Genomic DNA, 20,233 nt, shown 5'->3' on the forward strand with positions numbered 1-20,233 from the left:
GGGTTTTAGGAGCTAAATCTCCTCTTCCCTTAAGACCCAGCCCTTTGTCTCCATCGGCAAAAGTGTTACATCTAAATTGTTTCCCCGGCTGAAAACCACCCTCCCCTCCCCTCTGCTTCCTAACAAGGCTCAGCAGCACCTTTTAAAAAATAAATAAAACGGGCTACCCCCTCATTCCAAAACGCTCTCTGAGAATATACAAAAATAGATGGGAAGTGGCTGCCGTTGGGGCCCTTTCTGGGCCAATGACCCGGAACCCTCCCATCCCCTCCAGTTGCCCCACTGATGTGTTCACATGTAGGTCAATTTCCAAATCAGCGGAGGTGCCATCCATCTGTACAAAAATCAATGCATCTTTGTGAACTTTTTTTTTTTATTCAAATAGATTTTACACTCATCTAAAGACACAATACAAAAATCTGTATAACTTAGGCGACACAGCATGAGAGGGACCCCTGAATTTGACACACCCACCTTGGCCAAAGGGACAGGAAAAAAAAAAAATCTCTCTCTCTCGGCTGGAAAGAAAAAAAAAATTGCTGTGGACTCATTTATTGAGTTGACTAAACGTACTTGAAATGTGATTGTTAGCAGGGTTCACGATTTCCTTTCTGGATTTCCTCGTTACTTTTATTTATTTTTTCCCATTTTGTTGTTAACACCAAGGAGACTGCAGTCAAATACTACTCGGCAACTGCTTTTCTCTCTTTGGGCTGAAAAATTAAACAGATCCTAAATTATGACAGTGAATTTAGAAAGGAGGACTCCAAGGGCTCCGAAGAACATGTCTGAGATAATATGATGCTCGGAAGAATATTGCAATCACATCCAGGCAATCACCGATGCGTGCCGAGTAACTACCTTCTCAGCTAATATGCTTTTTTCTCCGTGATGACTAATCATGTCCTATTAAACAGCGGTAATGCTGGAAGAGCTCAACTATACAAGTGTAATGAAGCCAGTATTCTCCCTGGACAGATTAGCTACAACTGATTTGACACACACCATCATAGGAGCTTCAAACCTGACAAACTCTGTGCTTGCTTCTGATTTATGTCGTCAAGCTCCTCGGCAAAGGGAATGAGATCCAGGGGTTCCGTTTGGGAGCGGGGAAAAGTACTGATGTGCTTAACTGGCAGTTAAGGAAAGTTCCCGGGCCTTCTCTCTTCTGCCTCCTCTTCCTCCCTCCTTCCTTCGCCCTGCCTCCCTCCCCCGCCCTCGTCCCCATCCCTCGCCGAGACAGTCTGCGGACAACCCGTAAAACGCTCGGTCCCATGCCGCGTGTTAAGCATGATCAAAGGGACCGGGGCCAGGCTGGTTTTTTTCCTCCTCTTTCTGTGTTCATCATTAAGATCTTTAAGGAGGATCGTTCCTTCTGCGGTCCTCTTCCCTCCTCCTCTTCCGCCTCTATTCTCCTCCTGTTTGTCCAGATCTCTGATTGGGGGGGAGTGGGGTGGGCTGGGGTGGCGAGGGGGGACGGGGACCTCATGACACTCACAGGCTGTAATTTGGAGGAGAAAGGGTACAAGGAGGGCTGCTGATTTGGGGTGCCGGCAGAGCCGCACTCACAACTCAGAGGATGGTGGGCATCCGGCCGCTGCTGTTGTTCCGGTTGTTGTTTTTCCGGGACAGGTTCGGGGTGGCCATGAGCACGAAGCGCTCGTCGGGACAGCCGTACTGCAGGAGAATGTCGATGCACTCCTGGCTCGGGGCTTGCCGGGCGTAGGCCAGAGCCGTGTTTCCGTGGGCGTCCCGGGCCATGACGTCCACGCCATACTGCGGGGAGAAGAGAGCCCGTTTTAGAGGGGGGAGGCCAGGGGGGGACTTGTCCCTTCACTCTTGGGGCTGAACCAGGGCAAACATTAAAAACTAAAACACAACGAAAAAGCCCCACCGCATTCTGACGCATGGTTTCTTTTTGTAATTCTTTATATATTTCGTTTTGTGCATTTAAAAGAAGAAACGTTTCAAAGGCTTCACGAGAGTTCTTCTTAAGAGATCCAGGACAGACAGACAGACAGACACACTCATTAACCGCACGCCCTTCCTCCTATACTGGATCTGGAGCTAGAAAGAACCTCAGCGTCAGGCTAATTCTAACTCGGTGCCCACATTTTCCAGATGAAGAAACTCTGGCAGAGAGAGGGAGAAAACACTGTCAGCTGGGAGGGGATGAGAAAACTTCAGGGATAAGTGCATTGGAAGCTCTTCACTCCTCAATAAACTCCTTGAGGGCAGGGATTATTCCTGCATAAATGCCAGGGAGAAAACACTTTCAGCACCAAGGCGAAGAGAAAACTTGAGGGATACTGGGAAAGCTTTCATTATAAGCTGCTTGAAGGCAGGGATTATTTTTGCATAAATGCCAGGGAGAAAACATTTTCAGCACTGAGGGGAAGAGAAAACTTCAGGGATACTGGGAAAGCTTTCATTATAAGCTGCTTGAAGGCAGGGATTATTTTTGCATAAATGCCAGGGAGAAAACATTTTCAGCACTGAGGGGAAGAGAAAACTTCAGGGAAAGTGAAAGTTCCTCATTCAATTATAAGCTCCTGGAGGGCAGGGACTATTTTTGCTGTGGCTTTGGATCCCCAGCATTAGTACAGAATCTGGAACATAATAGGTGCCAAATAAATATTTGCTACATCTTGGTCTTTCTACCCTAGGGCTGTTTTTAAGTGAGTGCTTCACTAATGTGTATGGAATTGAATATGAAATTAAGGGGGAAATGCATTGGGAAATAGCACACCCCCTAGCCTCAGGACCTGGACAGTTGGACCACATCCCTACATTCTTTCAATCTCTTTATATATCTGAAAAACACAAAAGCAAATAAAAGAGATGCGTCACTGAGAGCTCTCCATTTTCCATTCTAATTTCTGACTTATCTCAACTTAATTTACTCTGTTTTTAAGAAATGTGATTTTTCTAGTGGGTGGTGGTAGTTACAAGGAAAAAAATAAACTTAGAAAACTCCCTGGTCAAACGCAGACTGGCACCTGGAACAATGAGGGGCAGATGACCCGATCAAGGGCAAACAAAGAGTGTGGGTCAGAGGCAGAATCTGAACCTCAGACCTTGGAACTCTGCTGATCTAAATCAGGAAATCTCACCTCCCAAACTTACTAGCTGTGTGATCAAGGGCAAGCCACCTAACTCCTGTCTGTCTCGGCTTCTTCATCTGTAAAATGGGATCTCACAGGACTGTTATGAGGGCAAATGAAATGATATCTGTAGTATTATACAAATTCTTTTATTGTCATTATTATTATGAGATTCAGATTTGGAAGAGTGGGCACTTCCAGAACCAGAGAGGTTGGGTAGTTTAGTTAGTAGATAAAGCAGAAGGCTTGAAGTACAAGAAATGACTAAGAAGACTTGGGCTCTACCAGACACTTACCTCCCTGGTCCTCAGTTTCCTTTTCTGTAAAATGAGGTCAGATAAAATGACCTCCAAGATCCCTTTCAGCTCCAAATCTATGATCTTTGACAAATTGATAATTTAACACTTTCCTGACTGAGTTTCCTCATTTATATTTTGCAGGGTATTTGAAATGAGTTCCAAGGCTAATTTTATTCTAACTCTATGACCTTATGATTGGGAGAGAATCCCCCAACAACAATGACAAGTATCATCCGGCCCATATATGAGGCTCCCCAGGCTCTTCCAGGCCATTTTGTGCCTGTACTGTGGATATTGGGTGACCTGTCCCTCACATCCTGGAAACAGGAACATTTCAATCTCTAGCACCTTAGATGGGGCTCTGCACACTTATTAAAGTTGATCAAGTTGAATGTTATGGAACACCTCCAAGCACGAAGAAGAAACAAGTTGGGTAATTTCTGTGTCATGTCCCACTGGGGGAATCCAGCCCACAGACACTGCTCGGTGCCTCAGAAGAGTGGACAAATATGTCTTCCATCCGATTAGTATTTTTGGCCAATGCATCAAGATGGATTTTTTTCTGAGGCCCTCCCTTAAGTGAACATGAATCAGAAATAAAGCAGGTGCCTCAGGAAAAACAGATTGGGGACTTACTTGCCACCATTTGTAATTTCTGCATTCTAGGAATGAGGAGGAAAGACACAGATCCTGGAGAAGTGAATTTGCTGTTCAAGTTTTTTAAAAAATTTGAATTTGTGTATAATTTACAAATTGTATTTGTAAATTTATATTGTATAAAATTTGTATAAGGCAAAAAGGTAGAAGGGATTTTTTTTTTCTTAGAAACATCAAAAAACTAGCCTTTGATCTGGGTGGGATCTTTGACCTGAAGTCAAGCATGGAAAGATTTAAGTCTGAGAAAGAGCAAGTTTTCAGAAAACTGCTAGCAAAGAGGCTCCCAACTTTGGGATGTTTACCTATGGGATGCCTCATTGGAGCCACTTCTGTTCTTTTGGATCTTTGCGCACTCGCCATTTTGAGGTCAGAGGGATTTTTTTGCCAAAAGATTCCAACCTGGCCCAACCCAACCCGATCCACTCCAGGAAGCATCTAAACAAATAAAAGTTATAAATAAAAGATGCTTGTTGGAGTGGATCGGGATTGGTTGGGCCAGGTTGGAATCTTTTGGCAAAAGCTCTCTGTGGAAAGCTCTATGCCAGGCGCAGGAGACACAAAGAACAAAAGAAAAAATAGCCCTGACATTCTGCTAGCAGAGACTACAACATGCACAGACAAGTCATTTGTGTCCATGTCAGGCCCCTGCCTCCCGGGCCGAATGTAAGCTCGGGGAGGGCACGGGCTGTTGTGCTGTGTCATTGTTGGCATAAAATAGTGTGATGATGAGATGAATGAATGAAATACATACATGAAAGTGGGGGGAGGAGGCGGATCGGCTGGGTGAGCTGGTGGGAGGGGAGGGCCCCAGGCAGAGCCAAGTGGGATCCCAATTTCCCTACTAGTCAGAACAATAAGGGTGCCCATGAATGCTGGATGGAGCAGTGGAAAGAGCTGGGTTTTGAATTCTATTTTCATTTATGATCAGTTGTGAATCCTGGGGGAGTCAGTCACTGAATTTGTTCCCCATCTGTAAAATGGGAATAATATTACTTATGTGATCAATGTCAAAGGACACCTTGTTAATTTGAGCATGTCAGAGCAAGGCCAGCTGGTACACTGATGTTCCCCTATGGCACGGGACTAGCACTGAAAGAATGGGGGTAGCAGGACTTTGGGCACATGGCAGGAAATCACTGATTTACATCTGAAAAGAATCTTAGATCACTAGTCTGAGCCACCAAATTTTTTTTCATGATTTTCTTAGGTTCTTAATAAATCTTTATTGCTGAACTCTAATAGAAGTTAAAGATAATGGGGAAAAAATCTGAAGATCAGGGTTTTATTCCCTATTCTGCCATTTGTGACATTGGGCCATAGATTTAACCTCCCTGGAGTGAAGCTCAGACTTAGATCATTTCAAAGATCCCTTCCAGTTCATAGTGAGTACTTTTTATTGCTTTAGAAGCCCTTACTATGAGTTTGACAGAGGAGGAAACTCATGGCCCAGAGGTGGAAGTGGCCCTCTCCGAGTCACATAAGTGGAGAGTGAGAGATCAGCGAATGGAGAAGCAAGGGCAGAGTCCAGAACGTTTCCTGAGCTTCTCTGACTTTCCCCCTCTTCATGCTATGGGGAAAGACCGAGCGAGTGGCTCGATTTCTCCCCCCACCGCAAGCTGGAAACTTACCCAGATCAAGAGCTGTACCAGGACCACATTCCCCTTCCGACAGGCCAGGTGGAGAGCCGTGCGTCCGTCACCCTCCCCGCAGGTCTCATTCACTTCCTCCCGGGACCCGTGGGCCAGGAGCAGGATGACAGTCCTCAAGTCCTCATCTGCCGTGGCCCTCAGCAGGTGCTGGCCCAGAGAGAGTTCCATACATGGCAGAGGAGCCAGGAAGAGCTTCTGCTCATACTTAGCTCGTATCCATCGCTCCTTTTCTTCCCTGGAAGAGCAATTGGGGAGACACCAGATTCTAGGTTAGCAAACGCAAGAGAAGGCTAATAAAGCTCCCCCTATCTCCCAGGAGCTTAGAGAAAGGCAAAACATTAGACACCAGAAGGAGTATTTCTTTTATTTTTATATTAATGAGTGAGTGCAAAACTCTGGGACTCTTGGGCCCACCCACCCTGACAAATGTCACCATCATGCACGTGCTCAGTCCCGTTTGTTAACATTCTGTCTTGTAAGTGATTCCGAGAACGAAGTTTAATGTCGTAGGTCCGATCTGATGAGACCAGAGTATACCAGGATAGAACCTTGACAAATCTGTATATTATATTTATATGAATGCAGTCAATAATCAAATCGCTTCTGAGATTCTTGATATTAATAACTGTCTTTTACCTTTCTTTCTATCCCTTGAAATAGAAAGATATTTAATAATTTTTTTATTAACTGACTGAAAAAAAAATCCTGGCCTCTTTTTCTGTTCTTCTTTGCACATGACAATAAAGAGGTAGCCTCAGAACCCCAGGGGGATTTGGGTGTTGGGTCTCTTTCCCTCGGCTCCCAAAATGAGTCAGAAGGCTCCAGCTTGTACTGGGAGAAGGCCTCCCCTCACCTGGAAGCTGCCTAGACCAAGGAAATGGATTCCTAATGTCTGTTTATGTTCATCAAGTTTATTTTAAAAAGAAAAAAAAAAGCATTTATTGAGCACCTGTTCATATGCTACATATGGGGGACCTATATACAAAAGAGACAGCCCCTGCCCTCCAGAAGTTCACACTCTAATAAACAAACAAATCACCTTCCAAAATACTGGTTTCCTAGTCCACATTGCCCATTAGACTCTCCACGCAGGGGAAACTTTCTCACCCCGTCCAACTCCGTGTGTCCTTCCCAGGGCAACCCAAGGGAGGATGTGGCCAGGAGGTTTCAGGCAGGCTCCCTGAATCCCCAGCATTTGGGGTTGCCTATCTGGGGACCCCACACCATAGTTCCAGCTGTGGCAAGGATGTTCCAAGTCAGGATTTAAGTTTCTAGGTGGAAATTAAAGACTTTGTGCTTGTGGAGAACAAGCTTATATCAAATTCTCTCAGCCCTGTTCAGTAAGTATATTAAGCACCTATGGTATACAATTCAGCTCCATTTGAACTGGGAATAAAAGAAGCGATCAGTCTTTGACCTCAAGAAAATGGCATTCTCCTGGGGTTGGGGGAGGAGGAGAAGACAGAGCAGTGCGGGCCAGAGGATACCCAGGAGACTAGCACAGCACGGCACAAAGAGGCTGTAGAGCCAGAGGACCTGGGTTCAAAAATCGATTTGGCCACTTGGTAGCTGTGTGATGTTGGGTGTCTGGTCCTCAGTTTCCTGAATTGTAAATTCTAGAAAAATCTCCAGTCTCTTGTCAATTTTCTCCCTCAAGGTCCAGTTTCTTTGTTTGAAAATGAGGAGATAAGGGAGGGAGGGTACTAGGGGACTATTAGCATCTTGTCTAACTTGAAATGTATGGTGCTAGGCTTCTCCGATAATCTTCAAAGTCCTTCCCAAATGACAGCTCTGATTCTGTGATTCTCTCCTCCATCCGGGGCAGTAGCAAAAAGGAGGTAAGACCTCTATCACTTGCCAATAATAAAGGGGAATTCCTGAGGAGCAACTTTCTTAGGATTGAGATGATGGTACAGCGTATGGCGGTGTTGGTTACACAGCCTTAGAATGCTGGTGACCTTGCTAAAGAAAAATGTTTGGCGAAATCAATCTGGGCTGAAAAGAGTGAGGGCAGAGGGATTCAATGCTGGGTGTTTGTGTGTAGACACTTGGTCCCCTGGGCTAAGGGGCAGAGGGATCAATGCTGGGTATCTGTGTGTAGACACTTGGTCCCCTGGGCTAAGGGGCAGAAGGATTCAATGTTGGGTGTTTGTGTGTAGACACTTGGTCCCCTGGGCTAAGGGGCAGAAGGATTCAATGCTGGGTATCTGTGTGTAGACGCTTGGTCCCCTGGGCTAAGGGGCAGAAAGATTCAATGCTGGGTATCTGTGTGTAGACACTTGGTCCCCTGGGCTAAGGGGCAGAAGAATTCAATGCTGGGTATCTGTGTGTAGACACTTGGTCCCCTGGGCTAAGGGGCAGAAGGATTCAATGCTGGGTATCTGTGTGTAGACACTTGGTCCCCTGGGCTAAGGGACAGAAGGATTCAATGCTGGGTATCTGTGTGTAGACACTTGGTCCCCTGGGCTAAGGGACAGAAGGATTCAATGCTGGGTGTTTGTGTGTAGACACTTGGTCCCCTGGGCTAAGGGGCAGAGGGATCAATGCTGGGTGTTTGTGTGTAGACACTTGGTCCCCTGGGCTAAGGGGCAGAGGGATTCAATGCTGGGTATCTGTGTGTAGACACTTGGTCCCCTGGGCTAAGGGGCAGAGGGATTCAATGCTGGGTATCTGTGTGTAGACACTTGGTCCCCTGGGCTAAGGGGCAGAGGGATTCAATGCTGGGTATCTGTGTGTAGACACTTGGTCCCCTGGGCTAAGGGGCAGAAGGATTCAATGCTGGGTATCTGTGTGTAGACACTTGGTCCCCTGGGCTAAGGGGCAGAGGGATTCAATGCTGGGTGTCTGTGTGTAGACACTTGGTCCCCTGGGCTAAGGGGCAGAGGGATTCAATGCTGGGTATCTGTGTGTAGACACTTGGTCCCCTGGGCTAAGGGGCAGAAGGATTCAATGCTGGGTATCTGTGTGTAGACACTTGGTCCCCTGGGCTAAGGGGCAGAGGGATTCAATGCTGGGTGTCTGTGTGTAGACACTTGGTCCCCTGGGCTAAGGGGCAGAGGGATTCAATGCTGGGTGTCTGTGTGTAGACACTTGGTCCCCTGGGCTAAGGGGCAGAAGGATTCAATGCTGGGTATCTGTGTGTAGACGCTTGGACCCCGGCCTGTGCTTTGGAAGAGGGGAAAAGAGGGGCTGGGCCCCTGACAGCCGTCCGATTTCATGTGACCATTTAGAAAATATCAGGACCACCGGCTTGCTTTGGATCACACCTTTAGTGCTAGAAGAAACCCTGTAGCTTCTCTAGCCTGTCTCTCTCTTTTGACAGATGGAGAAACCAGGCCGAGAAAAGGCTGCCGATTTTCCTGCGGGGTCACCCCCATAGGAAGCAGCGGAGCTGGTCCCCCCTGCCTCTGGTGGGGCAATACACTTTCCATTCTGCACTGAGTAATTCTGCTCATTTTGGCTCCTCAAAGGAGGGGGCAGGGAAGCAAGCCTGACTTCAAACAGAAAGGCTCGCACTTCTGAACAGGAACTCGACAGTATCACTCTCTAGACAAAGAATGTCAGCATTTTTCAAAGAGCAGGGCTGGCCTTTTCAAGTTGCCCTTCAAATTGGAAGCCCACAAGAACAGTGTCTCGCTAAGCCCGACACCCCCCACCCCCAGCAATTAGGGATTCCGACAACTACTTCGTGATGATGACGAAGAAGAGGAAAAGTCCTTCTATTTAAAGAATAGCAGCCCCGGCTTCTCCTGGACTTGGGAGAGCTCGCGCTAAATCCCTCAGACTCAGGATCTCCACATGGGGATCAGTGTTCAGCCAAGCCCCCCAAGGAAGGAGCTCTAGGGAGAAAACTCATTACCCAGGCCATTTTCTGCCCGAGTCCCCAAAGAAAGGCACTGTTTACACCTTTCAACCCTGTTGACATTATTCCTGGTAATCTAGTGTCAGGTTAGACCTAATCTGTTTTTAAATACTTAGGCAAACAAATTCTTCCTCAGTAAATGTGGATTAGTTGTGCATCACTTCCTGGTCCAAGTGGAGTGACCTCCGAATCACCCCTCGGACTCCTTTCATCCCCAGATTTCTAGGACAAGCATTTCCCTGTAGCTGAGCAGGACATCCCTCATTATCCCCCTCGCAGATGGACAGCCAGATCAAAACTCCCACTGCACAAGGAAGACAATGGCAAAGGAGAGGGAAACAATGTGTGATGTGTAGGGGGAGTGGGGGGGAGAGGGGACAAACCCCCCCCAAAGTCTGCTTTTGGGGAGTCACCATTTCAGAGCCAGCAGCCTCCAGAGCCCAAAGCATCCCTGGCCTGGACAACCGCCAAGTCCCCTGGGATTCTGGAGGAAAGGGGCAAAGGTGGAACTGACCAATGGAGCAGAGAAGGGAAATTGACGTGGGCCGTCTGGAGCCTGGACCATCCGTCTTTCTCCGTGGGCATCGTTTCCCTGAACAATTTAATATCCTTCCAGTTGCTTTTTAATAGTTATTGCAAAATCATCACAAGTGATAAAGCCAGAACTTATCACAGGGGTTATAACACCCGCTGCAGCGATGGAATTTTCTCTTTATATTTCAAAATCCCTTAGCAAGAGAGCAATTATAATTACATAGCACTGCTCCTCTCTTTCCATACATCAATATGTCCACAGCGAACATGAACTCTTAATGCGTTTTAAATGTGGCCATTGGTGCTCGGCTCTTCCCTTCCCTTCAATCCACCGCCCCACCCAAACGCACAGCAGCAGCGGCCCACCCGAGTGGTTAAGTGGGGGCAGCTCAACTTCCTCCACCTGGCTGGGGAACCCGCTCTCTTCATTCAACTGAAGGCTGGTGGGATTGGGGCCTTCCCGCTCCAGATCCTAGGATCAGAGACCAGTGATCCAACCAGCTCATTTCCCACGAGGAAACTGAGGCACAGAAAGAGTGAAGTGTCTTGCCTAGAGTGACATCCAGTAAGTGTCTCAAGTAGGATTTGAGTTGGGTTTTCCCAAGTCCAAGCCCACGGTTCTCTGGATTTCTCCTCTAGGTCTTCATTCACCATTAAGTGAAGGTTGGGACGAGGTGGTTTCCTTCCACCACACGAAGGGCAGATCCCTTCCTCTCTCTGGGCCGGAGATGAGGGGACCTGCAAGGTTCCTTTAGCTGGAGATTCCTTTCTGAGCAGCATCTTTCCAGCCCAGAAGTTTACAAAGAAGGATCCTGTGTGCATCCATCCCTCCTTTGTCCTTTTGGCCTGGCAACAATATCCCGCCCAGGGCTTTGCACACAAGCTGTGGCATCCTTTATGTAACCACGAGGGGCTGCTCGGAGGAAATCCAAGCTCTAAATCAACACTTCTTCTTTATTCACCATTCAGCCATGTTCTCCTCATTTTCCGAGGGACGGGAGTAGGGGCAGAGGGTTAAGTAGAACTATGGGGCTTCCAGGGGATGGGAGGAGCTTCTGTCTAAGTCGGGAGGCCCCAGCTTGGACAGGACTCAAGATAATGAACTCAAGGACCTTAAGTGCCCCTTCCTTCTATCTACTCTCTCCAGCCTCAGTTTCCTCATCTGCAAAATGAGGGAGTTGGATTATATGAAGTCCACGGTATCTTCCAACTCAAAAACTATTATAATGCTATTCTCTTGGGAAAAGAGCTGAGAATTTTGGAGTATAAAGCAAAAAATGGGGTAAAAATTACATAATTGGAGAATGAGTTTCCTTTCCTTTCCTTTCCTTTCCTTTCCTTTCCTTTCCTTTCCTTTCCTTTCCTTTCCTTTCCTTTCCTTTCCTTTCCTTTCCTTTCCTTTCCTTTCCTTTCCTTTCCTTTCCTTTCTTCTTTCCTTTCCTTTCTTCTTTCCTTTCCTTTCCTTTCTTCTTTCCTTTCCTTTCCTTTCCTTTCCTTTCCTTTCCTTTCCTTTCCTTTCCTTTCCTTTCCTTTCCTTTCCTTTCCTTTCCTTTCCTTTCCTTTCCTTTCTTTTCCTCTTCTCTGTTCCTCTCTGTCTCTCTTCTCCTCCTCTCCTCTCTTCTTTCTCTTTCTTTCAATATATTTGTTTTGAAGGATGTATATAAGAAGGATCACAGACTTGGAACACTTCTTACTGTATCATGCCTTCCAATCTTCCTCATTTAATAGATGAGGAAGCTGAGACCCAAAGGAGTGATGGGATGGGCCCAGTGTCACCCTGGGGTTCAGTGTCTAAGGCAGAATTCAAACCCGTGGCTTCGTGACTCCAAGCCCAGCACTGTCACCATCCTGTCATTTAGAATGGGACAGCTGGATGGAGCAGCTTCTCACTGAAATGTGGTGGCCCCTGATGAAGACCCACCCAGGATGCACGCTCTCTGTCTGTCTGTCTGTCTGTCTCTCCCAGAATAAATAGTCTGCCATGTCCCAACCCAAAGTCTTGCCTACCTCCCTCTACTTCCCAAACCTTCACTTCTTCTCTTTTGTCAATAACGTTCCTAGAGATAATCTCTCGCATAGGCTCCCTTAATTTTTAGTAACACTAAAAATGATGACGATAATAATAGCTATCATATATACAGCACTTATGTGCCAGGCACTGTGCTCAGCACTTTACCATTATTACCTCATTTGATCTCTACAATGAAACCACTATTATTATCTCCATTTTACAAGTAAGGAAACTGAGGCAGACAGCATTGTCCAGATTATCAGAGGCGGGATTTGAATTCGGGTCTTTCTGACTTCAGGTGCTCTATATAATACCTGGCTTCTAATCTTGTTCCTTCAACTTTTACGTGTATGGCTAATACCAAAGTCTCAGCCTCAGTCTCTCTGTCTCTGTGTCTCTGTATCTGTCTCTCTCTGCTAAATCTGTTCACCCTAGAAATTGTACCTCACACATAAATACTATAATTGTTGCCCCGATGGCCCAATTTGACTTAGGGGATCCACAGCTTGTCTTGCTGGAGCCTTCCTCGTTCCCAGAGGAAGGCCAGTCCAAGAGCAGAGTTGTCAGCAGTAGATCACCTCTCCTCGTTCCAATCCCCTGAAGGACCACTGCTCACATCCCCCGTTAGCTAATGAGCTAAAAAATGAATTATTGGAGCGGTCAGCAAGGAGCAGAAAGAGGAGGCTCAGTGCTTCATTTCAGCCCTGTGCTGACATACCTTTAAATAAATCAGCTGAATAAGAGGCAGCGGAAATGAGACTGAGCACCACTAATCAGGGGGAAGACACAGACCTGCTCCCTAAAAATCAAAGGCAAAGGTACAACCGAAGGACTGCCGGCAAATATTTTGTCTCTTCTTTCCAAATAATATCCACTCAGGGCCAACATCTTCTTCTGTTCCAGGGAAAAAGCCCCCGAGACTGAGCTTATGGGACATCAATATGTTTACTGGGATGGCCAAAGGCATAAACAGAGGTTTTATTTTTCCTGGCTTTGGAAGAATGAATGGAACACACACCCACAATTGGGTATGGGAGCCTTGGGGCATGGACCTGACCCAGGAGACCTGGGTTCCACAGCAAGGGCTTTCCTGCAATGCTTGACCTTGCTGCTAATGTTGTCCCTACATCCCCCTCCCTCCAAGATAAACATTTTATTTAAAACTAGTAGGTTTAGCGCCTGCCAAGATGGAAGCAAAGTGGCTTGAAAGTAAATAACTCTTTACCAAAACAGATGAACGATAAACCAGACAAGGTGCTATTTTCAGCTAATGTAAGCCTTTATTTCTCCCGGCCAATGACAAGGAGAATCAGAGGAACAGTTATTATCGGTAATTGCTGACGAGAACACCTGAGATCTCGTGGAGAGCCTGGATCACATGGGATTCGGATCTGGCAGAGGTGAGAACTCAGGGAAAGGGGAGAGGAACAGGGGCGTCAGAGAATCCTGACCTTGTCCCCTCGGCACCTCAATGATGGAGCAGGTTCATAGTTTCTTTGGCCTCCAAATTCACTGACCTGCGATCGACCTTGTGCTGAGCACCAAAAAACTCAAGATGGAAAATCAATCAGTCAAGGAGCGATTCTTAAGTAGTCCTGACTGCATAAGGGCAATATTAGAGCAAGAATGAGACTGTCCTTGTCTTCGGGGAACTTGAAGTCTACTGGAAGATAGAGACAGCAAGGAGAGGATTGGTGCAAAATAAGGGGGCAATAAAGGGGACACTAAAAATGGGGAAATCAGGAAAAGCCTCTTGAAGGGGAAGGTACGTAAGCTTAGCCTTAAAGGGAGGCAAGCATTACAAGAGACAAAGGGTGAGAAGGGAGGGTATTCCGGGCAAATGCAGGGAGGTGGGAAATGGAACATCATACGTAAGGAACAGGATGGAGACCAGTTTGGCTCAAGTGTGGAATATGTGATAGGGAGTTAGAAAATGAGGCTGCAAAAGTAGTCCAGAGCCAAAATGTGAACAGCCAAAAAAAGGATTTGGCATTTTATCCTGAAAGCAATAAAGCCACAGAATTTTCTGGAGCAGGGAAGTAACATGATCAGTTCTGGCTGCCTCCATTTTCAAAATGAGGTAAAGGGCAAATTTTGGAACCCAAAGAATATTTTTTTCTTTCTTTTTACTGTTTTAGGTTAAGTTTTTTGAATCTCTGGACAGATGGATCCCTATTCCCCTCTTTTTGGAAAGGTTTAGCTGATTGTTAGACGTGCTATCTGGAAGAAAGAGCTTTCTCTATTTAAGCAAGACATGATAATATAGATAGACATGACATAGATGAGAGCTGTTCTCGGATTTCATTAGGTCATTGGCCAATGCCTATCAGGGTGTCCCCGTGGGAAGACCGGGTCTGTCACTCGGTACCTGTGTGACCTCTCTGGTCCCATAAAGGGATCAGACAGCTGATCTCTAAGGTCCCTTCCAGCTCTAAGAATCATGATTCCAATAGAAGACATAGATCTTTCTCACCCCCTTCCCCGATCTGGTCCATCCTTCATCACAATATCGAACCAATATCTTTGACTAAGAAAAGCCGAATGCTCGCCTTACTTAAATACAATTCCCACAACAAGTCAAGACATCACCTGTGATGCCATTGGTTCTCTTGGAAAGAAAGAGTAAAGGAAGAACAAGAGCAATTCCCACAGGAAGACTGGTAGGAACCAATATTCAGGCAATAGAACAAGTTACACAATGATTATGGGAACACAAATGACAACAAGTCTTTGGAGAAGCTGAACCCAGAGCAACAGAAACATTTTGTCTCCATCTTGGAAAGCAGATGAGTAACGATCCCCTCTTTTTTTTTGGGAGAGATGTGGGGGCCTACGTGGGCCACATGTTACACACACCATTAGATGTGGTTTGGGCTAGTTTTATTTATCTTTTTTTTGTTGTTTTTTTTTAATTTAAAATTTTTGGATTTATTTTAATTTTGAGACAAGGAAATGTTATATGGTGAGAATGGGGCACACATTGATTTCAGGATGGTGTAAAGAGCAAAGGTAATCGATAAAACTTGAAAAAAAACTTTGTTTATCCTTGTACAATTTCACTCTCTCAGTGTCAGGCAAATGTTTTATTGTTTTGAATATTGCTTCTGTCATTTTTCATATTCACTATTTCTTCCCTCTGAGCTTTGTGTCAGTTTGATAAGCAGCCTCCTAAGAGTTCATCTAAGTCACTGATAAAAATATTGGACAGGATAATCCCAAGGACAGAGTCCTCGGCTGCTCCATTAGAAACTTCCCTCCAGGATGGCACTGCAACATTAATCACTATTCCACTCTCTTTGGGTAAGCCTGCTCAACTAGCTATAAATCCTTCGGACTCTGTCATCTCGCCCACACTTCAACATCTTGTCCCCAAGGATATGGGAGTCTCTGCCATGCGCTTGGCTAAGATCAAGATACAATATGTCTCCAGGATTCCTTTGATCTAACAAAACAGTTAATTCTTGAAAGAAAGAAAGAAGGAAGGAAGGAAGGAAAGAAAGAAAGAAGAAAGAAAGAAAGAAGGAAAGAAAGAAAGAAGGAAAGAAAGAAAGACAGAAGGAAAGAAAGAAAGAAGGAAAGAAGGAAGGAAAGAAGAAAGAAGGAAAGAAGGAAAGGGAAGGAAAGAAGGAAAGAAAAAAGAAGGAAAGAAAGAGAAAAAAGAAAAAGGAAGAAAAAGAAAGAGAAGAAAGAAAGAAAAGAAAGAAAAAGGAAGGAAGAAAAGGGAAGGAAGGAAGGAAGGAAGAAAGAAAGAAAGAAAAAGAAAAAAGAAAGAAAGGAAGGAAGAAAGGAAGAAAAAGAAAGATTAGGAAAGAAAAGAAATGAATTGAGTTCCGCTAAGTGAACCCATACTGGTTCCCAGCAAGTGACATTTCGCTCTAAGAGTTTACAAATCAAATGCCTAAAAAAAATGCCCACTGTAGAATTGTAACCGGAGTCGATGCAAACGTGTATCACCCTTAGCACTCCATCCCACTGGTTCCTCATCGCTTCCAGGATCAGCTTCAGATCCTGTGCGGCTTTTAGAGCCTCATGGCCTGACTCGAGTATCTGACTGCCCTCTCGAGTCCCTTTTGACACCGGCCCCGCCTGGTGTCCTTTTCCTGACTGGCCATTTTTTACAGGGTGTCCCTCCCTCCCATCTGGAACACCTGGAAGGAAGAACTTGAACACAGACCCCAAGCCGAGTGCTCTCCATGCTGGGGATACAACAGACCTTCCTTTGTACTGGTTGGGAAGAAAAAATGTGTTTCTCTCCCTTCCTTCCCTCTCCAGTCAGAAGCGGCCAGGATGGCCCCAGTGTCTGAGGATGACCCGGCCCCTTGCTGGCGTTGGGGGCCAAGGCCAAACACTGCTGAATGGCTCCTTCCCACAAAGTTACAAGAACTACAGATAAATTCTCGGGAGCCTCTGACTTTGGGCGGGGGTCTAAAGGAAAAATGGACAGATTTGCGTTCGAAGCCTGGGCTTGTGACCTTGGAGGAGTCCCTGTCTGCCTCAGTTTCCTCATCTGTAAAAGAAGTCACTGGGCGAGAGGTGGGGTCCTTCCAGCTGCAGTCTGGGCTCCCGTGACCCCCCCCCCCCCGACACTCCCTTTCTCTGCCGCCTCCACAGAAGGAGCCCCAGTCCGCCTCTAAGTCTAGGTTCCAGAGAGCTTTCAATTTTATGACACTCATGCCCGGGGAGTTTATCAAGGATGCAGCAGGACAAGCCCATCCTTCACAATGAGAGGCGTGGGTCTGAAGCCGGGAGTTCTGGGTTCGAGTCCACCTCTGCCCCTCATTACTTTGGGCAATCACCTTCTGGGTTCTGGCTGCAGGAGCCTCCGGCCCGCCTCCAAGCCCACCCTGCCCAGACCCCCAGGGGTGTCTCCGCATCCACGCTCTCCCCTTGGGTCCCTTTCAAGCAGCTGGGACTCCGGAAATGTCATTTGGGTTTGCCAGCGTCACCTTTTGACCTTCCACCCCAGCAGGCTTTCAGTCTGCATCCGGCCGACCGCCCCCCCCATGACATTGTCACATTTTATTGCCTGGGCACTCAAGAGCATCCCTGTCCCAAGCCGCCCGAGGACCCACAAGAGGCCCAGTGGCCACTGGCCGGACGCCCCGCAGCCGGGGAGGGCTTCGGCAGGGCCCCAGAGCTGTTTCGGGGCCCGGGGTGGGTGGGGGCGGAGGTCCCCGAGTCCCCACTTTTTAATTGTGCCGGGGAGGGCTGAGGGAGAAAAAAGAGCTAGCAGCAAGGAATTTCCAGAGTCTTCCTGCCTCCAGCAAAACAGGAACTGGGAGGAGAGGTCGGGGGGAGGGGCCCGGAACAATGTGCTGAGAAAACAGGGGGGGCTTCCTGTCTCTGCAGGGGCGGCCCTGCTCGGGGGCCGGGGGAGGGCTTAGCAGCCCAGTGCTCCCTCACATGCATGCCTTCTCTCCCGGGCCGCGTTGCTAAGGGGCCGGCCCCAAACAAGGGCTGAGCCGCGCAACAATGGCCACGGATATTTATTCCCTAATTACGGCGCTTCTCAGGGAAGGGGTCACTGTAAATCCCCCCAGCCGATAAAGGAGGCCAGAAGCCGGGATTTATCGGCCGGGGCCGAGGAGAAATAAATATCGCCCTGGCTGGTGATCAATACGGCCCGTGTTGGGCCAACCTGTGGGATGCTTTATGGGCGCTGGAGAAGGCACAAGGCGTGTAATTAATGAAATAAAGCCGGCCTATTAGGCTTATTAATTCTCCCAAGTCCTAGGAAGGAGGTGCGCCAACAGCTTGGCGTGGGCCGGTCCTGGATCGGCGTCCCCCTGGGGCGGGCCTGGGTCCACTTGGATCCAGCATCACCTGGGATGGGCTGGGTCCGGTGTCCACCTGGGCCAGGCCTGGATCAGCGTCCACCTGGATCTTGCCGGATCCGGCGTGCAAATAGGGCAGGCTGGGTCCAGTTGGATCCACCATCCACCTGGGCCGGGCCTGGATCAGTGTCTACCTGGATCTAGCTGGATCCATTGTCCCCCTGGGGCGGGCTGGGTCCGGTGTCCCCCTGGGGCGGGCGGGGTCCGGTGTCCCCCTGGGGCGGGCAGGGTCTGGTGTCCCCCTGGGCTGGGTCTGGATCAGCGTCCATCTGGATCTGGCTGGATCCAGTGTCCACATGGGGTGGGCGGCCCAGCGCGCCCCGGCAACGCCATCTATGTGTTCAGGTGTCTCGAGCTCGGAAGCTCCGCGGCCTCCCCGACCGGGGGTTTCTCTGTTATTACTTTGTGTTTTCTCTGTGCAAACAGCCGGGGCTGTTATTTGGACAAGGTCGGGGCTCAGTGACTGTGTGATCGGCCGCTTTGTTCCTTCCCAGGCCTTTCATTAACTTAGGCCAGAACCCGGGATGGGGATTTCTGGGTCCCCGCCGGCTCCCGGCTCCGAGAGCTGAGCCCAAAGCGGGCCAGAGTTGTCCGGCCCCGGGAGGATGCCGTGTGGTGCTGCTGATGGGCACGGGACCCTGGCATCAGCCAGCACGATCCCGGGGAACGCTGGCGGGGACAAACCCCTAGGCTGGCAGAGCAGCCTGGAGTCCATGGAAGCTTTGGCCCCGCTGGCTTGCTCCGGGATTCAGGGCACGAGCCTCAGTCTACCTGCTGGTCACAGGTGATGTTCCTTGCACTACCTGCCCCCGAGTCACTGTGAGAAAAGGACGGTGTCCTAGTTCTGGGCCCCCGAGTCCTCAGGGAGGATGAGGATGAAGTTCGGAACAAAAGCTGAAGCCCCAAATACCGAAATAAGGGAACTCGGCTCCATTTAATGCACCAAATGTCCAGGAAGCCCTGACTATGTGCAAGGTGCTTGGGGGTGAGGGTGGGCACAGGAAGCAGGAGCTGCCCTCCGCCAACCAAAGGGAACAAAGCGTCCTCAGAGAAGCTGACCCAGCATGGACGCAGAGCTGGTTACAGGCCTCACCTGGGCAGAGGCCTCATGCAGAAACAAGGTGGGCCTTGGAGGAACTAGGGGCTCCGCGAGTTAGAAGACAGGAGGGGAGTGCATCCCAGGCAGGGGGCACAGCCTGGGCAAATGCATGGAGGAAGGAGAAGCACCGTCACTGGTGATTCTCCTTTCTGGTTCAACTCTGTGCTTGACCACAAGAGCCACAAGCTCAGGGAACCAGCTGCTGCTGGGTTACTCATCAGCCAGAACTAGAGGCCCCGGGCCTGAGTTCCACCGTGGCTGGTTGGCCAAGTCCCCCCCACCCTTCTGGACCTGCCTCGGTTTCCTCATTTGTTCTCAAGCTCTGGATCTCCAAGATCTGAACTCAAGCCCGCTGCTCCTCCTGGTTCTCTCTCCAGTACCTGACCAGGTGAGCCAGGTGAGCAACGTTTGCGAAAAGAGCTGAGCCGGGCTTGGAGATGACAGTATTAGGCTCCCCCAGCCTCAGAGAGCGCAGACGGGCACAGGGAAGGGGAGGTGAGCTCCTCTTGGGGTGGGGAGGGAACAAGGATGAGGGGCTGGTGGGGCTGAGACAACCGAGCCGATCCTTATCCCTGGTGGTCGGGGACCAGGCCGCATTCCCAAGGACTCTCCTCCTTTCTCAGCCACAGGTGGAGAGACCCCCAGAATTCTCCCCGGCTGCCCAGGGGTGCAGACCTCCATAGCCTGCCCCAGCTGCCTAGGGGCTACAGTGCCCATCTCAGGCAGGGTATGGAGTGCAGAGACAAGGCTGACAGCTGTTGAATGTCAAAGGGACTTTCCAGCGGCTAGCGGCCAGGGACATTGGCCAGCAGCGTTCCTAGGGGGAGACATACGTTTATTTAAAAATGCCCCCTGCATTCTGAAGAGAAGGCTTCCCAGGGAAAGGAGACCCTCTGTCAGCCAGACTGCACTCACTCATTTCCTTTTAGAGCCCGATATTTGACGCCGTTCGTTTTTACGGCCCGGTCCCTCTGGACCACTTCCCCGTCTCCCCCGTCCCACAGTGCAGCTCAGTGAGCGCGGCCGACGGCCTTTCCCCACGTGAGAGGCAGACAGGAACGAACATCCTCACTGTCTGCCACTTGTATTCTCCATATTCAATGATGGGATCGCTATTGTCAGACAGATTTTTAAAGTCACGACAAGAGACAGTTTACCCCGCCACCCAGGGCAGGCCGCCGCCG

At 48.6% G+C, this 20,233-nt stretch overlaps 1 protein-coding gene across 1 annotated transcript in view; it reads right to left on the reverse strand.

Annotated features, from left to right (window-relative positions):
• Positions 1–355: 355 nt before the first annotated feature.
• AGAP1 (ArfGAP with GTPase domain, ankyrin repeat and PH domain 1) overlaps positions 356–20,233 on the reverse strand; it is a 622,443-nt gene continuing 602,565 nt past the window's right edge. Inside the window, 2 exon segments of the mRNA XM_074264417.1 lie at positions 356–1,776; positions 5,689–5,944. Coding sequence (XP_074120518.1) covers positions 1,573–1,776; positions 5,689–5,944 — 460 coding nt within the window. The 3' untranslated portion in view covers positions 356–1,572.

This window comes from Sminthopsis crassicaudata, chromosome 4 (genome assembly GCF_048593235.1).
Source record: "Sminthopsis crassicaudata isolate SCR6 chromosome 4, ASM4859323v1, whole genome shotgun sequence".
NCBI lineage: Eukaryota > Metazoa > Chordata > Mammalia > Dasyuromorphia > Dasyuridae > Sminthopsis > Sminthopsis crassicaudata.